The sequence below is a fragment of the Mauremys reevesii genome, linkage group 3 (assembly GCF_016161935.1).
Source record: "Mauremys reevesii isolate NIE-2019 linkage group 3, ASM1616193v1, whole genome shotgun sequence".
Lineage (NCBI taxonomy): Eukaryota > Metazoa > Chordata > Testudines > Geoemydidae > Mauremys > Mauremys reevesii.
In genome coordinates this window covers 163,847,100-163,864,625 of record NC_052625.1, presented here as the reverse complement: position 1 = coordinate 163,864,625, position 17,526 = coordinate 163,847,100, and the positions used below count along the sequence as shown (strand labels likewise).

Sequence of the window (17,526 nt, the reverse complement as noted above, 5' to 3'; positions counted from 1 at the left end):
ATAATTAGCCTTGTAACCCAGCTGTATAGGTGTTATATACACATCTTCAATATTGTGAATCCCACCCTTTGTGCTTCAATAAGGGAAGAGCACTAAGGCCCAGCATTGCAGTATACAACTTTTAGGTGCCTAGAAAATCACAAGAACACCACTGTGATCCATTAGGCTGAGTCAGGTGCCTATCCTCTCAGTAAAATGAATGTCAAGAGAGACACATATTTAGACTGCAAAAGCAAGCATGCTAGGCAGGAAGCTGCCAAAGGCAGCAACCCTAAGCTAGCTAATGGGATATGCCAATGAAAGGGGACTGGCCTAAGCCACACCCCTCTCTTAGGTTCTGAGTAATCACCCCGTGGGAAGCAGCTGCTTGGGGTATGGTCTATACAGCAACTAGACATGTAGAGTTGGCTCATGCCAGACAACTCAGGCTTGGGGGCTGTATTATTGCTGTGTAAACTACAGCAATGATACAGCCCCTAAGCCTGAGGTGGCTGGCATGAGCCAGCTGCAGGGTTCTTTGCAGTGCTGACATTCCCCTGGAGTCAACTGGCTTAGAGGCTTCTTGCCAGAATTAGTTAGGTACCTGCCTGGCTCCCCACAAAATAGCTGGTGATGCTGACCACAAAACCCTTCTTGAATATGGAGCACTTACCTGGGATGTGGGAGATCCAAGTTCAATTTCTGCCCCCCACCCCTTTGCTAGAAGGGCAGAAAGGATTTGAACAGGTGCCTCCCACATCCCAGGTGAGTGCTCTAAACCATGTTCTCTAACCTACTAGTTCCCTTTCGTTAAACCATTCAGCAGAGTGCTCCAGCTACAGAGCTATGTGATGTTCTGATGTGGGGCTCCCTCAGTCTTTCCTGATGAAGCTGTTCCACTGTGGATCAATAATGAAAGTGATGGAAGCAAGGACTTGGGGTCCCCACCTCCCACGTGGGTGCCCTAACCACTGGACGAGAATCAGAGGGGTAGCCGTGTTAGTCTGGTTCTGTAGAAGCAGCAAAGAATCCTGTGGCACCTTATAGACTAACAGACGTTTTACAGCATGAGCTTTCGTGGGTGAATACCCACTTCTTTGGATGCAAGCAGTGGAAATTTCCAGGGGCAGGTGTGTATATATAAGCAAGCAAGAAGCAAGCTAGAGATAACGAGGTTAGATCAATCAGGGAGGATGAGGCCCTGTTCCAGCAGCTGAGGTGTGAAAACCAAGGGAGGAGAAACTGGTTCTGTAATTGGCAAGCCATTCACAGTCTTTGTTTAGTCCTGAGCTGATGGTGTTAAATTTGCAGATGAACTGGAGCTCAGCAGTTTCTCTTTGAAGTCTGGTCCTAAAGTTTTTTTGCTGTAGGATGGCCACCTTAAAATCTGCTATTGTGTGGCCAGGGAGGTTGAAGTGTTCTCCTACAGGTTTTTGTATATTGCCATTCCTAATGTCTGATTTGTGTCCATTTATCCTTTTCCTTAGAGACTGTCCAGTTTGGCCGATGTACATAGCAGAGGGGCATTGCTGGCATATGATGGCATATATTACATTGGTGGACGTGCAGGTGAAGGAACCGGTGATGGTGTGGCTGATCTGGTTAGGTCCTGTGATGGTGTTGCTGGTGTAGATATGTGGGCAGAGGTGGCATCGAGGTTTGTTGCATGGGTTGGTTCCTGAGCTAGAGTTACTATGGTGTGGTGTGCAGTTGCTGGTGAGAATATGCTTCAGGTTGGCAGGTTGTCTGTATCTCTAGCTTGCTTCTTGCTTGCTTATATATACACAACTGCCCCTGGAAATTTCCACTGCTTGCATCCGAAGAAGTGGGTACTCATCCACGAAAGCTCATGCTGCAAAATGTCTGTTAGTCTATAAGGTGCCACAGGATTCTTTGCTGCTTCCACTGGACGAGAGTCATTCCCACTCTTTCTGGCCCAATAATTGTTCCACTAAGAATAAATACTTAACTAGCCATTGGGCCAGAGCATGTGAGAATGACTCTATGAAATAGGAATTAGGTGCCTAAAATACTTTTTGAAGATTTGGGTCCAGGTGACTTACTAGAGAGTCAGGGGCATAGCTAGGAATAGAGACCAGGGCTATGTCAGCCACCAGTCTTTTATTTGAGTCAGCCAACTGGAGCTCTGATTGTGGAGCTAAAAATGCCAGTGTAGACAGCTGGGCTAAGGCTCCACATCTGCAATGGGAGAAGATCACACAGCCCATGATCCAGTCCAAACCTCTCCACTGCTATTTTTAACTCCACAGCCCCAGCCTCCTGGGCCCAAACCAGGTGACATGGTCGCTGAGATGAGGTACTCTGTGTTATTTGCAGACTAGATGTATCCCGGATGTCCTAATGCCTATTCCCTTTCTCTAAACCATTAGCCAACAGCCTCCCAAAGCATAACAGAGCATTAGCGTGAGCTCCAAAATTAACTTTAATTAAGTAAGTAAATAGTTTAAATTAAATACAACTTTCCATCTAGGAATCAGTCTTCCAATGGAAGGCTGCATTTCCTTTCATCTTCTTGGCATCCGCTTGAAAACCTCTTCATCCCAGAAACAGACTCTGTGCTTTCAAAGTCTAAAGCAAGCGGTTGATGAATGGAAAAGTTTACTCAACTCCTTCTAGCTTTGATTTTTTTTTTCCACGCACAGTCTGAGTTTCCTGAGCGCAGGTGCACGAGTAGATTTTCTTTCCCCCGTGTCTGTGTGCCTGCTCCTTAAAGCAGGGCTGCATGTGCCCCGTTCGCCTCGCTCGAGCCTGCAGGCACTCTGGCGCGCGGCGAGCTTTCTGTTTCCTCACTGCCCCCAGCCTGCCCTGTGCCAGGCACCAAGTCAGGGGGCTGCCCCCGTCGGGAGCTGCCTTTCCCCAACGTAGCTGGTGCCAGCAGCCCGGCCCAGGACTGTGCCCAGGGCGGGGTTTGGCCATTCCCACAGCTCCTCGCCCTGCTCCCGCGGCTGCCGAGAAGGCTTCGATGTGACTCTCCTGGCATGTCCCAACTTGGTTCCCCACCCAGCGTGCTCCTGAGAGCGCCGGGAAATACCTGCGCCCGGCTGCACTCCGCTGCGCTCCGACGTGACTCTCGCCAGGGGAACAGGCACTCGGGATCAGGCTGGGAAAAGCTCTCTAGACCCGCTTTGAGGCGATTTCCACGCGCGGGGGGGCTCGGCACCGTAAGTGGGGTCTTTCCTCGCCCTCTGCAGGGGCTGGGGGCAGCGGGGCTCGGCTCCCTGCCTGGGTTCCTCCGCTCGCCGCCAGCCCCTTGCCGGGCTGAGGGGCGGCGGGGACCCTGCCCGACGGTCCGGCTAGTTTGTCCGGCTCACCCCACCCCATCCCCCGGCAGTCCCCAGCTGCACCGCTCAGGTTTGAAAGCGGAGCCCGCCGGGCCCAGGGGAGCAAAGGAGCGGGGCTACGGCAGGGGAAGCAAGGGCTAGAGGGGCGAGTTGCTGGGTGATCAGCGGAGATAGGGCAATGGGAGGTGGGCTGTTAGGGGTGTGAAGGGGGCAACTTTGGGGCAGGGCAGTGAGAGCTGGGCGAAGGGGCCAGGGGCAGGTGGGCAGAGCTATAGCAGAGGCTGGGTGCTGCAGGCTTTCCCCCCCTTCACTCTGAGCTGCAGACTTGTTGGGACAAACGTGCCCAGGAGCTGGGCTTTGTCTGAGCAGAAACAGCCAGACCTTGTGGGATCCAAGCTTGGCTGTAGCGGGCGGGACCTGCCCTGCACGCACACCCCACTGTGGGTGCACTCTGTGCTCCTCCAAGCCTGGGCTTGCATGCCACAGGGGCCACAGCCCACTCTGGCCTGCTCTGAGCCTCTCCCTCGCCACACCCACCCAAGTAGTGAACTGGCCAAATAGCTACTAACAGGCTGGGTCACACGGAGTGGAGCCTGCCACCTTGGCACACCACCACTAACAACACCACAGTGGTTTTGGTCATGTCTTGGGGCAGCTCATCACCTCCACTGCCAGTGAGTTCACTCAGCAGGTAACATGCCTGCAGCTGGCTAAGCCCACTGAAAGCAATGTTCTGAAGGGCTCCATGGTCACAACTGCTCTGCTGACTGGGATATGTGCGATTGGGTCCTTTCCCCCAGGCTTATTGTAGGGCCTGAAATTTCTTGGAGGCAAGGATGCAAGCTTTTATCACTTCTTTGCTTCCCACCTGAAGTAAATAGTGGGTTGTTCTGCACTTCTTTACACCTACTGAGCACCTACACAATTGCTCTTGGTTGGGTCTTTCTCCTATTTGTTTTATAGAAACTTTTCCAGCTCTGGCCATAGCTACCACAGGTTTAGTTTCCTAAAGGTCAATCAGCATTTGGTAGTTTTCATATTTGTGTCAACAAAGTTTAATTTTCTGTCCTACAGAAATAATGATGTTCAACTTTCCCCTATTAAATTCTACTTTTCCTCTGACTGTAACAGAGCATTTTGGATCCTTTGGTAGGAAAGGCACTACATAGGTAGGGAATGCAGTGTCATAAAACATCTATTCTGTTAGCAACTGGCTGAGCAAGGCTTTTGTGTATTGTCCATAGCTTTGATAATAGGAATAATTGGTTTAAAGGTGTATTGTTCCAATAACAGCCATAAAATCCACAAGCATCATATGTGATAGAGGTGAGGGATGTAGGGAGATGTTTGTGCATTGTCTCATTGATATATACCCACAGGTGGGTCATTGCCTAGAGTAATGTCAATGTATAAGGGCCTGAATATGGAGCAGGACTCATTATTTATTTTGCATTTTCTATGTCTGTCATCCATTTTGTCATCTTTGTGGAGGCTAACATGTTGTAAGTCAATTTCTACAAAGACACACATTTCCACTTCCTTCCCAAAATACAAGCTTTGTCTGGCTCTGTTCCTGGTAGCAACATTGGAGAGGGTGGGGTATGTTAGCGTGAGCAAAAATGAGCAAGCCTGTGCAGGATGCATGCAGAGTTCACATACTGTACCAACTGATTCAGCTGGAGCACATGCTCTGAAATGCAAATCCCCTATTCATTCAGTGAAGCACATTTCAGCTCTTGGTAGGAAAATTCTTTCTTGACCAACGTTAAGTATCCAACCCCTATGTCCATAACCAGAAGATGGCTAATACAGTGAATGTCAAGTGCACGAAACTAAACATAGGGAAAGCACTGGAATTGACAGTTGATGGTATATTTCAGAAGGTACCTGACAACTCTCTCACAGCTGGTCTGTTTTAAAGTATGTACACAAAGTCTGATTCAGGGCCGCCCAGAGGATTCCAGGGGTCTGGGGTCTTCGGCGGTGGGGGGCCCCCGCTTCAGCGGTAATTCGGCGGCGGGGGGCCCCTTCCGTTCCGGGACCCGCCGCCGAAGTGCCCCGAAGACCCGCGGCAGGGGCTCCCTGCCGCCAAAGTGGGACCCGCCGCCGAAGTGCAGCCGGGTCTTCGGCGGTAATTCAGCAGTGGGGGGCCCCCGACGCGGGTCTTCGGGGCACTTCGGCGGCAGGTCCCAGAACGGAAGGGGCCCCCGCCGCCGAATTACCGCTGAAGACCGGGCTGCATTTCGGCAGCGGGTCCCACTTCGGCGGTAATTTGCCGGCGGGGGGTCCTTCCGCCCTGGAGCGAAGGAGACCGGGAGCGGAAGAAGCTCTGGGGGCCCGGCCCCCGCAAGAGTTTTCTGGGCCCCCCAGAGTGAGTGAAGGACCCCGATCCAGGGCCCCCGAAAAACTCTCGTGGGGGCCCCGGCGGGACCTGGGGCCTGGGGCAAATTGCCCCTCTTGCCCCCCCCGGGCGGCCCTGGTCTGATTAATCAAAGTGCATTTGACATATACAAAGATAGGAAGATGGGTTTGATCCTGCAGATCCTTAGCTGCGTCAGTAATAGGGTTGCTGATGTACAGATTGATCCTGAGAATGAGTCTTTGAAGACTCAAGCCCACTATACAGAAACAATATACATGGTGGAAGGGACTTAAAAAAATCTTTCGAAAGTCAGCACACTTTGTTTCACAGTTTAATCTCTGTGCTGATTTATATTAAAAAGCCCTCAATAAACCAAACCCATATACTTTTTTAATATAGTGAAATTTTAACTAGCTGATACACCATAAAAATACGAAAAGTTTAGTTTGCCAGCTAGACCAATTGTCTAAATCTCTGTTCTGTAGCGTACCTTCTACAAGTTCTTAACTCTCCATCAAGGTGCCCTTCCTGTGCAATAACTCGTACGTTCTGGGGAGGGAAAAGACAATTGCAAGAGAGTTAGAGATGGTACTATCTACTTGATAGAATCACTTCAATTTGAGAGTCTTCTTTTGTCTGTACTTATCCACGTACCAGACACTGATGTCCTTAATTCCAGACAATATGTTCCATGTGTCTCACCTGCCTTGACTGCCTTCTTTTTCCTTATAATAAACAGGAAATATATTTAATTTCTTAAAAGGATGCTGCTTTTGACACTTTTATAAGCAACATTTTTTTCTGAGAAACATAATTAGTCTTGTGTGGGACAAAATTCATTAATGCAGAAGTCTGCAGTCTTTTTTGAGATGGAGAGCCATATTGTATTTATAGCCTGCTACCATATGTCTTAGCCCATGTAATTGCATTTGACCTGTATGTCATATTTAATAAATACATTTTCTTCAATAAAACAACAAGCAAAAACCAAAGAACCCCTTGTCCTTATTTAAAAACAAAGGAAAAGGAAAAATATGAAAAATATCAATGTTGGGCCAAATGGTTGGCTGGAATAAATCTGTAAAGCTCCATTAATTTAAATTGAACTCCAATCTACAACATCTGAGTTTCTAGCCCATTAAAAATAAGAAAATCAAACCATCTTTCCTTAATCCCCATTGCAGAGACTTGCATGGACTAGTTAGAAGGAATGGAGAGTGGAACAAATGAAGCTTTGCCTCATTCATCATGCATCAGTCCCCACACCCAATATTTGATATATATTTGTTAGGGGTGGAGGTGCACACAAAATAAATTGAATAGCAATGCATACTGAAGAGAATAAAGCAAGAAAGTATCACGACAAAGGATAGAAGGGAAATATATACAGAAAGTAGAAATCCCTGTCTAACCATATTGTATAACACCACCGTTGAAGATTAGACACTGCCATTAGATCTATATAATTTAAAATGTAGTGTTATTTTTTCACTTGTTCTCAAGATGTCAGAGTTTTATATTTGCATGATCCTGTTCCAACTGTTGAAATCAATGGGAATTCTCATTCCCAACAACACTCACATACCACAGTAGTAACCAACTTTAGAAGTACCTTAGAGAGAGCGACTTCAGTGGAATCAGGATCAGGCCCTTACCATCAAACTAACAATGCAATGGTTAGAGTGATATTAGCCCTGAGAAAGTCCTACAAAAGTGCACTAACTGGTCAATTTAGTAGCTTGCATTAGTGAATTGTCTTCCCATTAATATTCAGTTGAATATCTATAAATTTTGTACTTAGTAACTTTTCACTCTTTATCTTAAATAGCTTTGAAAAAGTGTTGCCCTGTTGTTTGAGTTCACAAAACACTGATTTCAAAGTGATACTATCTCAACTTCATGAGGCCTAATTTTGTCTTTTTAATTTTTTTGCTCCTTTATGCATCACAGACTGATTCTCCACAGCCTTGCACCATGTGTAGTCATTTGCATCTGTACAAAGTGTGTGTAAAGATGTTAATATTCCTATTTTATACCTACTTACCTACTGTACAAGGCAGTGGATAATCAGACCCTGCATATCTCCCACTGTAACACATCATAATTCTCAGTCAGTGGACATGAACCAAGCCTCCTTTAGCTTACTGCTAACCACTGAAATCTGCCACTACAGTAGCAGCAAAAACCACTCCTTTCCCCCAGGCTCAAAAGCATAATATTTTGGGTGGTGATCTCTCCTTCTGCTGCCCCAGAGACAGAATTCAAATTGAATCCTTCATGTGTCTGGCAGATGCCAGCCTCAGATTGGCCTTTTCCCATTTCTTTTAAGCTTCAGATTTAGCAATCTCCTCAACAGCAGTCTTGGTTTAATTGTTCACCCCTATTTCATCCTTCGTTATCCAGCTGATCTTTCCTCCCTTAGAAGGAATTTAGTTGTAAGACCAACAAATCTGTAGACACAAACATTACTTCGATTACTATCCAGAATTGAAAATAAATAATATTTGAACATTGGATTTTACAGTTAAGTTAGTACAGTGTGCTATAGGGAGCTTTTAATTTTTATTTCATTAGGCTTAATTTAAGTGGTATTTGGAAGCCATTTTCAGTTGCATTTTCATATTATTTAGGCTATTTCCAATGTAGATTACTAAAGTAAATGAACACTGCACTTCTTGCAAAAATATTAGGAAGATCTACATATAAATAAAATATTTTATGTGCTCAATAAATAAGTTCAGCATAACATGTACATTTATTATTTACATAAATAATGCATTACTGCAAAATATCATTAAATAGGCTTCCAACAAGGATTTTCACATTAATTTTCTAGCAACACATTAGGTATCTGCATCCTAAATTACTCTGCACTCAATAGCTGTTTTCCCAACTCCCTCTACTCTCCTTTGGTTATCTTTCTCTGAGTCACATTATGTTGTCACCATTGGGATTGGGAAGGTTCTGCCATGTACCTGCTTTCTGTTCTACCTGACCACTTGCATGCTGCTCTCATGGGTCTCCAAGTTATAGCTTGCCTCCCTAGGCCAAAGATTGTAAGTAAACTGTAGAAGTTCAGTGGAGTTGTATGTCTGTAAATGAGAGGAAAACTTGGCCCTCTATTCTTTATGTACTTACTCCCCTTGTACGTACTACCTTTCTCTGTGGCAGCAGCCGCAACCCCCCTTCCGGTTTAATTGAAAAAAGAACATTTATGTGAGCAATGAAAAACTCCTGATTTTTTTATTATTATTGTTGTCGTTTTAAATTAACAGTAAGATAAAAACAGCCGCTCCAGAGACAGAGCAGGGTGGAACTAGAAAACAGATTGCTGAGTCATAGTCTGATTCAAGATGTGGGAGGAGAAAACTCTTTCAAGTAACTCATGAAAGTGAGGTAGGCTGGCTTTGCTTCAAGCAGCAAGAGGATTAGATCAGCATGGTGAATAAAAAGGTAGATAAAGATAAGGACATCAAAGGCTGTGGTTTCAGAGAAGCCTGAGAAAAAGGTATGTGTACAAGGGAGGAATATGAGAGACTAGAGCATAAAGAAGCAGGAATCAGGGCTACGGTTTTAACACTTATAAGAATGGGCAAACAAGCATAGAGTATTGAAACAATTGACTGGAGGAAATTTACATATTCATTCTCCACACACAGAACATGTGCTGTTTATACTACAAGACTAGGAATCAGGAAATCTGGGATGTATTGCCAGCCCTGCCACAGACTCTACATATGAACCTCAGCAAATCACTTAACTCACAAGTGCCTCAGTTTTCCCCATCTGAAAAAGGGGAGAATAATACCACTTGGCTTAGGTTTGTGAAGCTTACTTAATGAATTTTTCAAAGCACTTTGAAATCCTTAGGTGGTGGAAGAGAAGGTTAAAGTATTATAATTAAAATTGCCAAAAACATTAACTGTTTTCTTTCAATTTCCTCTCAGGTACATTTCATTGGCGCATGAATGGAAATTTAAAAGGTTTGTCATTAACTATTGGTGAAAATGGAAACATCATCTATGCTTTCATCTTTACATGATGAATGCAGATCAGAAAATTACATTGAACCTCATTACAAGGAATGGTATCGTGTAGCTATTGATGCTTTAATTGAAGGAGGTTTAGAAGCCTACCAAGAATTTCTTTCCAAAGAGAGATGTTCAGAGTTCCTTGCAGAAGAAGAAATTAATTATATTTTGAACACTGTTCAGAAACTTCCTCAAAACACAGTTTATTCCTCTGACAATGCTGTTGATGATACCTCTTCTTCGGGTACTTATTGGCCTATTGAATCTGATGTGGAAGCTCCGAACCTTGACTTGGGCTGGCCCTATCTGATGCCTGGAATGTCTGGAGGTACAAATATTGATCTACTTTTTCATCCACCACGAATACAGCCTTTCACAATAAAGGAAACTATTAGGAAGATGATAAGAGAAGCAAGAAAGGTAAACAGTTTAAACAATATTTATATTCAAAGACTATGGAAATAATTTGATATTTATTGAGTCTTTTTGTGCATACTATCAGTGGGAAGAAAAATCTGGCTGAAAGAAAAGTAGATGTAAAAAATTATTGGATTGAGGCCTTTGATAGGCACATAAGAAATGCCTAGACAATTGACAGACCTGTTGTTTTGACCTCAGCTTCCCTTATGTTGAATATAAACTGAATCTTCATATGAATGTTATAACAACAAATCTGGAACATTGGACTAGATCCTTAGCTGGTGTCCTTCAGTCTAGCTCCAAGAGCTATCCAATTTGTTGTTTTGCTGTGATTAGGTGTTCATGTGAGCATGTGAAGTTGTTTCAGTCCAATTCTTGTGAAAATTTTGCTGACTTACATGTACCAGAATCATGTTTCTTGAAATGCTCAGGAAGCAAGATTTTTGTGACTTTGAATACAACTGCTTACAGTAATAGAACAGAAAAGCACAAAAGAGGGGTAAGAAGAGTGTTATATAAATAGCATTTGGTCCATAAAGTCTGGTATCCTGCCTTCAGAATTTGCCAATGCCTGACACATGAGGAAAAGGTGAATGTTATCCCACAAATTGTACTTAATTTACTGTGGAATGTTGGGCGGGGAATCTTTATGCAGGGATCAGGAATGTATATCAAGAACTTGCATGCACCCTCATCTTGCAAAACAAATAGAGGTATTATTTTAAGCCTACTAGCTTTGATTTATGACCGTTTAACTGTACATTATCATATTTAGCTTAGCCATTGATCACTGTGTATGCTGCTGGAAAGCTATAGAAAAGTATTATCACACTTTAAATTGCTTACAGTTTCAGAAGAGTCTCAATCTTGGATCAATATTTCTTTAAAATGGAAGCAAGACATACAAAGTTTACTAATTTTAAGCTGTGATATATGAGGCACCTATCACGGCTTTTTGTAACTGAAAGCTGTATAAGCAAATACCCATCTATCTAAAGAAAAGACATGACTTAAAGCCCCACACTTACCTCAGTAATGTGGCATGGAGGGGCACTGGAAGCGTGTAGGCTCAGATTCAGCAGTCCATCCCTGTTCAGCAAACCACTTACAAAAAGTTTCACTTTAGGCCCTGTTTCATGTACGATGTGCTAAGTAAAAACATGAAATGACTCCACGTTTCTAACATCAAACTGGCTCTTTATTAAGGGAACTAGTTACAGGCATGCTGCAACTGCAGCTAGTATTTAAACCAGGGGAATACAAATTGGCTTTGTGGTGCCTCCTCCAAACCCTTCTCTCCTGCAACCTGTGCGCCTCTCTCCAAGTTCCCTGCAGATGGCTGCAGGTCATGGTTAAGCTTACAAGGGCACACAAGTATGTACTCAATTTTAAGCTCCTGCTGAAGTGCTTTACTGAAAAAACATGGGTTTAATCATGTGCTGAAATGCTTTGCTGAATTGGGGCCATAAAGAGGAAGTGGACTGGCAAGGGAATGGTGAGAAAAGGCAGTTATGTGGTGGTATTTTTCTACCACTGTGGTGCTACCACCAGTCCATCTCTACCGTTTGCTTACTGGTACTGCTGCATGTTGGGAAGAAAACAGTCCAGTTGCAAGAGAGGGAGGAGTTGGGAAGAGTTGGTCTTCATGGTATATTCCTTTCTGAATGAGTCAGAATATTGTATTTATGTTAATGCTCCTGTTAGCAGCAATAATTCTGCCAATTTATTCTAATCTCCTTTCCCCATTGGAGAGCCTGATCCATGAAAACCCTCTTCCCCTAGGGAAAGCAATCGACAGCACAGTTAGCCATGCTGCCAGTACTGGCTTCCCCTTGTGGAAGGGGCTTGGAGTACCAAAAAGACATACTGACTTCTCTCTTAAGACCTGAGATTGTGAGGAGTGGCATGTCTTTTCTGTGTATGCGTTTCTTTCTGGCTACAGTTCATGCTGCTTCCACTGGTTCTGCCCTGTGCAGGGGATGCTGCCACATGAATGCTCAAAATTTTGGGCAAATACTCCTCCTCTGTGTGTTGATATGGGAAAGGTTGGATGTGACCCTTACTGTTTTTAAGTAAGGATCTATGTACAGTACTTTATTTAAGTATTGGAGATCTAAATGACTTGCATGTTAATTAAGAGAATGTTTTGTAGTTGATGTTACTGATGAATGAGCAATGATAAGACAGAACGAAGACTTGATTAGTTGATCGGTGTAATACAAAACAGGAAAAAATGAAGTTGAATAGCAGTCTTAAAACTGAGCCTTGTGGTGATATAGATAAGGTTCTTCAAGAAGTTAACATTCAGTCTTGAAGGGGGAAACGGTATTTGTCTGGGTCTTAAAACTCTTTTTCTTTTATCTGCAGGTATGTGATTCATGCATAGTTATGCTTAAAGAAAGGTGCACTGTAGGGGAGGTACTTATTAGCTGCAGTACAAATGTTTTAAGTCAGTTTGTAAACATTAGAATTCCAGAAAGGACCAGGTAACTTGCTTGGCAGAGGTAGGTTATGTTGTGAGATTTTCATTAAAAGGTGTTACTTATCACAAAATGGGGAGTGGTCAAATGAGACTGTCCTCAGGAAGGAGAACTTAATTTATAGCTTGGTGATGAGGCACCAGATGTTTCATATCTTATCTCACCCACACTGAAGTCAATAAGAATTTCAGCTTTAATGGAATAGAAGCAGACGTTAAGTGTGCAAGGTAAACTAGCCTGAGACTGGTGGTGGTGGTGATTGATCCATCAGATAATCTAGATGCTCTTTAAATTTTGGGAGATTTACAGGGGAAAGATTACCTTAAGGGTGAACTAATTTTTCTTGACCTCTTTCCTCAAGGATGGATGCAACAACATGTGATTTAGTAAAATAATTACATATGTTAATTTTGTCTGCTGCTTTCTTTACTGAGGCATGTTTTGTAAATATAATCACTGACTAATGATGAATCTACTCTGACATTCTTCCTCTGGCAGACGTAAAGCCAAGCTGTGCCAGGGGAAAAAAATAACATCCATAAAAGATGTCAGAAAAGAATCTTGCCAATAATGTTTTCCTTATCAACTTAGCTTATTGTGAATACATTGACTTTAAAATTTAAGTTTAACTGCTACCATACTAATATGAAAACTCAGGACGGTGAAAGAGCTATAGTAAGGAAAAGTACAAAGCCACCTTGAAGCAGCTCCATGATTTTGAGCCTCCTCTGAAGAGAAATTGAGGATGGAGCAGGGTAGATAAGGCCTCCAGAAATAAGGCAACTGGCTTGTTATCCTCATCCTTCAGAGATTTTTCAATAACCCTAGGCTGTTTTCCAAATTCCTCTGGAGTTCAAGATGCTATAAAAGGACTGACTCATTGCACCTGGTGGATAATATTCCCCCCCTCCCCGATAATTACTCTTCTGGGCACTAGTATCAAGAAGACTACTCCTTTGTTTTGGGTCAACATGAAACTTCCTTATCTTACTGTCCAGTATCATGGGTAACTCAATAATAAAATATTCCTTCCATGTGTTCCCTATTGACATCTCTTCACAATTGCCTCCAATATTATCAGGTCTGAGACTTGCATACTGTGGTGTGGCAAAGAAATGAGAAAAATACTACATCAATATATCAGGAGTGACAGTTGTTCAGAGATGTCACGGCAGGGAGGGAAGAGGACAGAGAAGTGGGTGTGAAGCTGGGAGGTGTACTTCCCGGAAATATCTCTTCCTCTCATTTTATGAGCTTGGTTTCTATCTCTTCCCTAAATCACTCACATGTTCCTGCCAAGTCTAATAGTGGACATCCAAATATTGATCAGCGCCTCTTGGAAATCATTCAGATTACTTTCTACAGAATCACCTAGTTCAGATAACACCACGAGGTTTGGTTTGCACCACAAAGGGAGGATGTTTGGAAAACAATTCTCAGTGCTTACTGCAGTACTTTTAGAATTTTTGACAGCATATAATAAGTTAAGATACACACCAGATGTTGGAAACAATTCTTGAAAATGCCTAAGCATACTTTTTCTGTATTTCAAAAGATGTTTTAAAAACAACAAGCAACCAAAACCCCAAACCTGCACTCTTTACACTAAATTACATTTACTTGCGTGAATAGTCCTATGAGCCACAATTTTCAAACATGGGTTTCTGAAATCAATGTAAGTTGTGGGGCCCAGCCCTTTCATAAGTAAGGCTACTTAATGAATGTATGTGGCCAAACTTGTGCATCAAGTTTGAAAATTTTGGGCATTACCTTCAGTTGGACTATCAATGTGAGAAAAGACTGCAAAACTGGGACCCTAGAAAACATTAAAACTACACTGTAAAAAAGACTTTTAATAAATGTAGTGGGACTCATGGCAGAAACTTACTGACTCAGAAAGAAGTATCAACTCTATTTGAATTTAACTCAAGAAAGATGCAGGTCCACACAGAAAGTAACTGCTTATGCTGTCTTCCAGCTCACAAGACTTAAACTGATTCAGTTGCTTGGATCTAGTTATGAACCTAGAAGGAGAATGTGTGTACAATAAGAAACTAATTCTTCTTTGAATGATTGCACGTGTCCATTATGGTTGGGGAGGGGAGAGGATGTGCCGCGCACCTTGTACACCAGTGCTGGAGAATTTTCCCTAACAGAACCCAGAGGGGCGGCCACACTATGACCTGGTGTTCCTTGTGCTCTGAGCTAAGGTTATAAAGCAGGGGTCTCAAACTCAAATGACCACAAGGGCTACATGAGGTCTAGTGCGTTGGCCCGAGGGCCACATCACTGACACCCCCACCCTCACTGCCCCTGGCCCTGCCCCCACTCCACCCCTTCCATGAGGCCCCGCCCTTGCCCTGCCCCTTTCCACCCCCTTCCCCAAAGTCCCCACCCCAACGCTGCCCCTTCCCTGTCACCAGGGGGTGCAGGAGGGGTGCAGGGTGTGGCAGGGGCTCAGGGCAGGGAGTTGAGGTGCAGGAAGGATGTGGGGTGCAGGAGGGGTGCAGGGCAGGGAGTTGGGGTGCAGGAGGTGTGCAGGGTGCGGCAGGGGGCTCAGGGCAGGGAGTTGGTGTGTGGGGTGCAAGAGGGGTGAGGGGTGCGGCAGGGGGTCAGGGTGGAGCAGATGGCTCAGGGAAGGGAGTTGGGGTGCAGGAGGGGTGCGAGGCAACGGAGTAGCCCTCTGCTTCCTCCCTCACCCCCTCCGTCTTCAAACCCTGCTTTGGGTGTCACAAACTAGTGCTTGTGAGTGACTCGCACTCTCACTGCCTGAAGTGCCTCGGTGACGGTGAAGTCAGGGATGGGCGTCTGATTTTTTTTCAGGGGCTTCAAGACAAGAACCAAGAAGCAGAGAAAGAACGTCTCCAGTACATCCTTGTGGAGGCCACTGCTGGCCTAACATCAATATCAGTTCAGTTGACTAGAGGGAGTTCCTCACCATGCGGGAGTGCTCCCCTGGTCTTACCTGCAGACAGAGGGAGGAGGATATCCTCCTCACTAGAGCACTCCTCCAAGAGGTACAAGTGCTTGGAGCACCTTCACCCTCCAAAGCCAAAGAAGAGAATGGCCTCCACATTGTTAAAGTCCTCGCTGTGGAACTCTGCAACTGCAGAAGCTGCTAGCCACTCTGGTATTGAAGATAAAGTGTGTCTTTCAGCCCACTGCTCCCTGTTGTTGCATCCTAGTGGCTCGACCAACCTAGAGCTGATGTCTCTGATTCCCATACTGGGACTGGTGAGGCTGTCTACTTCTTCAGTGCAGATGCTGGAGCTGCTGCCTTTGCTCAAAGAAGGGCATTTTGGTACTGACTACTCCAGAGCCTTATGCAGATGTAAAGGATCTGCTGAGCTTCTCAGTACCACCCTGACCAATTATTCAGTCTGGCAATGCCTTGCCAGGCCTGTTGTGACAATTGGAGTTACAAATTTACCCAAATTGTGAGTTCAACTGTAAAAAAGTATGTAAAAATTCATAAAAGGTTATAATAACCTATAATAAATGTTAATGGGAAAAGGTCTGAAAGAAAGACAGAATAACTGAATTAGTCTAGACCAAAAGGCCAAGTTGCTATGATTTCAACACAATCCTTGAGTTGTGCTAGTAGTCTAAATAATAAGATGGGTGAACTAGAATGCCTTGTATAAAATGAGGATATTGATATAACAGGCATCACAGAATCTTGGTGAATTATGAAAATCAATAGGACACAGTAATATCAGGGTACAAAATATATAGGAATGACTGAGTAGCTTGTGCTGGTGGGGGAATGGCACTATACGTGAAAGAGCGTAGAATCAAATGAAGTAAAAATCTTAAATAAACCAAACTGTACCGTAGAATTTTTATGGATAATAATTCTAGGCTCAAATAATAAGAATATAGCAGTAGAGATATATTACAGGCCACCTGACCAGGATGGTGATAATGACTGTGAAATGCTCAAGGAGATTAGAGAGGCTATTAAAATAAATTCAGTAATAATGGGGGATTTCAACTGTATCCATATTGACTGGGTACATATCCCCTCGGGATGGGATGCAGAGATAAAGTTTCTTGACACTTTAAATGACTGCTTCTTGGAGCAACTAGTCCTGAAATCCACAAGAGGAGAGGCAATTCTTGATTTAGTCCTAAGTGGAGCACAGGGTCAGGTCCAAGAGGTGAGTGGGGGCTATCCTGTTTATTGCACTCAGTGTAGCATGTATGATTACCTACCCTGTGGGCAGGTGGCGTATGTGTGCATTTGGTGCAAGGAGCTCCTGGCCCTTAGAGACCACGTACGGGCTTTGGAGGCCAGGGTGGCGGAACTGGAGGAGCTAAGGGAGTCAGAGAGGTATGTTGATGAGGCTTTCCGGGACACTGTAGATTTGTCCTACCTGTGGTCAGACAGCCCCTGCACTGTTAAGGAGGATGAAAGGCTCAGGGAAGGAAAGCAGTCAACGGGAGCAGAGGGAAACCTTCCCAAAGTTGGGACCCTCCTTCCAGATGATGTTGGGGTATCCTCTCGCACTGAGGTTCTTTCCAGGGGAGGGAACTCCAGTCATTAGGAAAAGGCAGGTGTTAGTAATGGGAGATAGCTGGGTTTGTGATGACGAGGAGAACCGTATGGTGACTTGCCTGCCTGGTGCGATGGTTGCGGATCTCTCAAGGCATCTAGATAGACTTATGTATAGTGCTGGGGAGGAGCCGGTGGTCGTGGTACATGTAGGTACTAATGACATAGGGAAGGGTATAAGAGATGTCCTGGAGGCCAAATTTAGGCTGCTAGGAAAGAGATTGAAATCCAGGATCTCTATGGTGGCATTCTCAGAAATGCTTCCAGTTCCACATGCAGGGCCAGGTAGGCAGGCAGAGCTTCAGAGTCTCAATGCGTGGATGAGACGATGGTGTAGGGAGGAGGGGTTTAGATTTATTAGGAACTGGGGAAACTTGGGATAGGGGGAGCCTATACA

The 17,526-nt window shown here is 44.4% G+C and overlaps 1 protein-coding gene and 1 long non-coding RNA gene across 2 annotated transcripts in view; one reads left to right on the top strand and one right to left on the bottom strand.

Annotated features, from left to right (window-relative positions):
- LOC120400099 overlaps positions 1 to 11,580 on the bottom strand; it is a 37,681-nt gene extending 26,101 nt beyond the window's left edge. Inside the window, exon 1 of the long non-coding RNA XR_005595533.1 lies at positions 11,123 to 11,580. This is a non-coding gene — a long non-coding RNA (uncharacterized LOC120400099). The remainder of the gene's footprint in view (positions 1 to 11,122) is intronic.
- The window catches only part of LOC120400098 (protein FAM83B-like), an 88,839-nt gene that overhangs the window by 14,315 nt on the left and 56,998 nt on the right, over positions 1 to 17,526 (top strand). The window contains exon 2 of the mRNA XM_039528463.1: positions 9,591 to 10,094. Within this exon, the coding sequence (XP_039384397.1) occupies positions 9,651 to 10,094 (444 nt within the window). The 5' untranslated portion in view covers positions 9,591 to 9,650. The remainder of the gene's footprint in view (positions 1 to 9,590; positions 10,095 to 17,526) is intronic.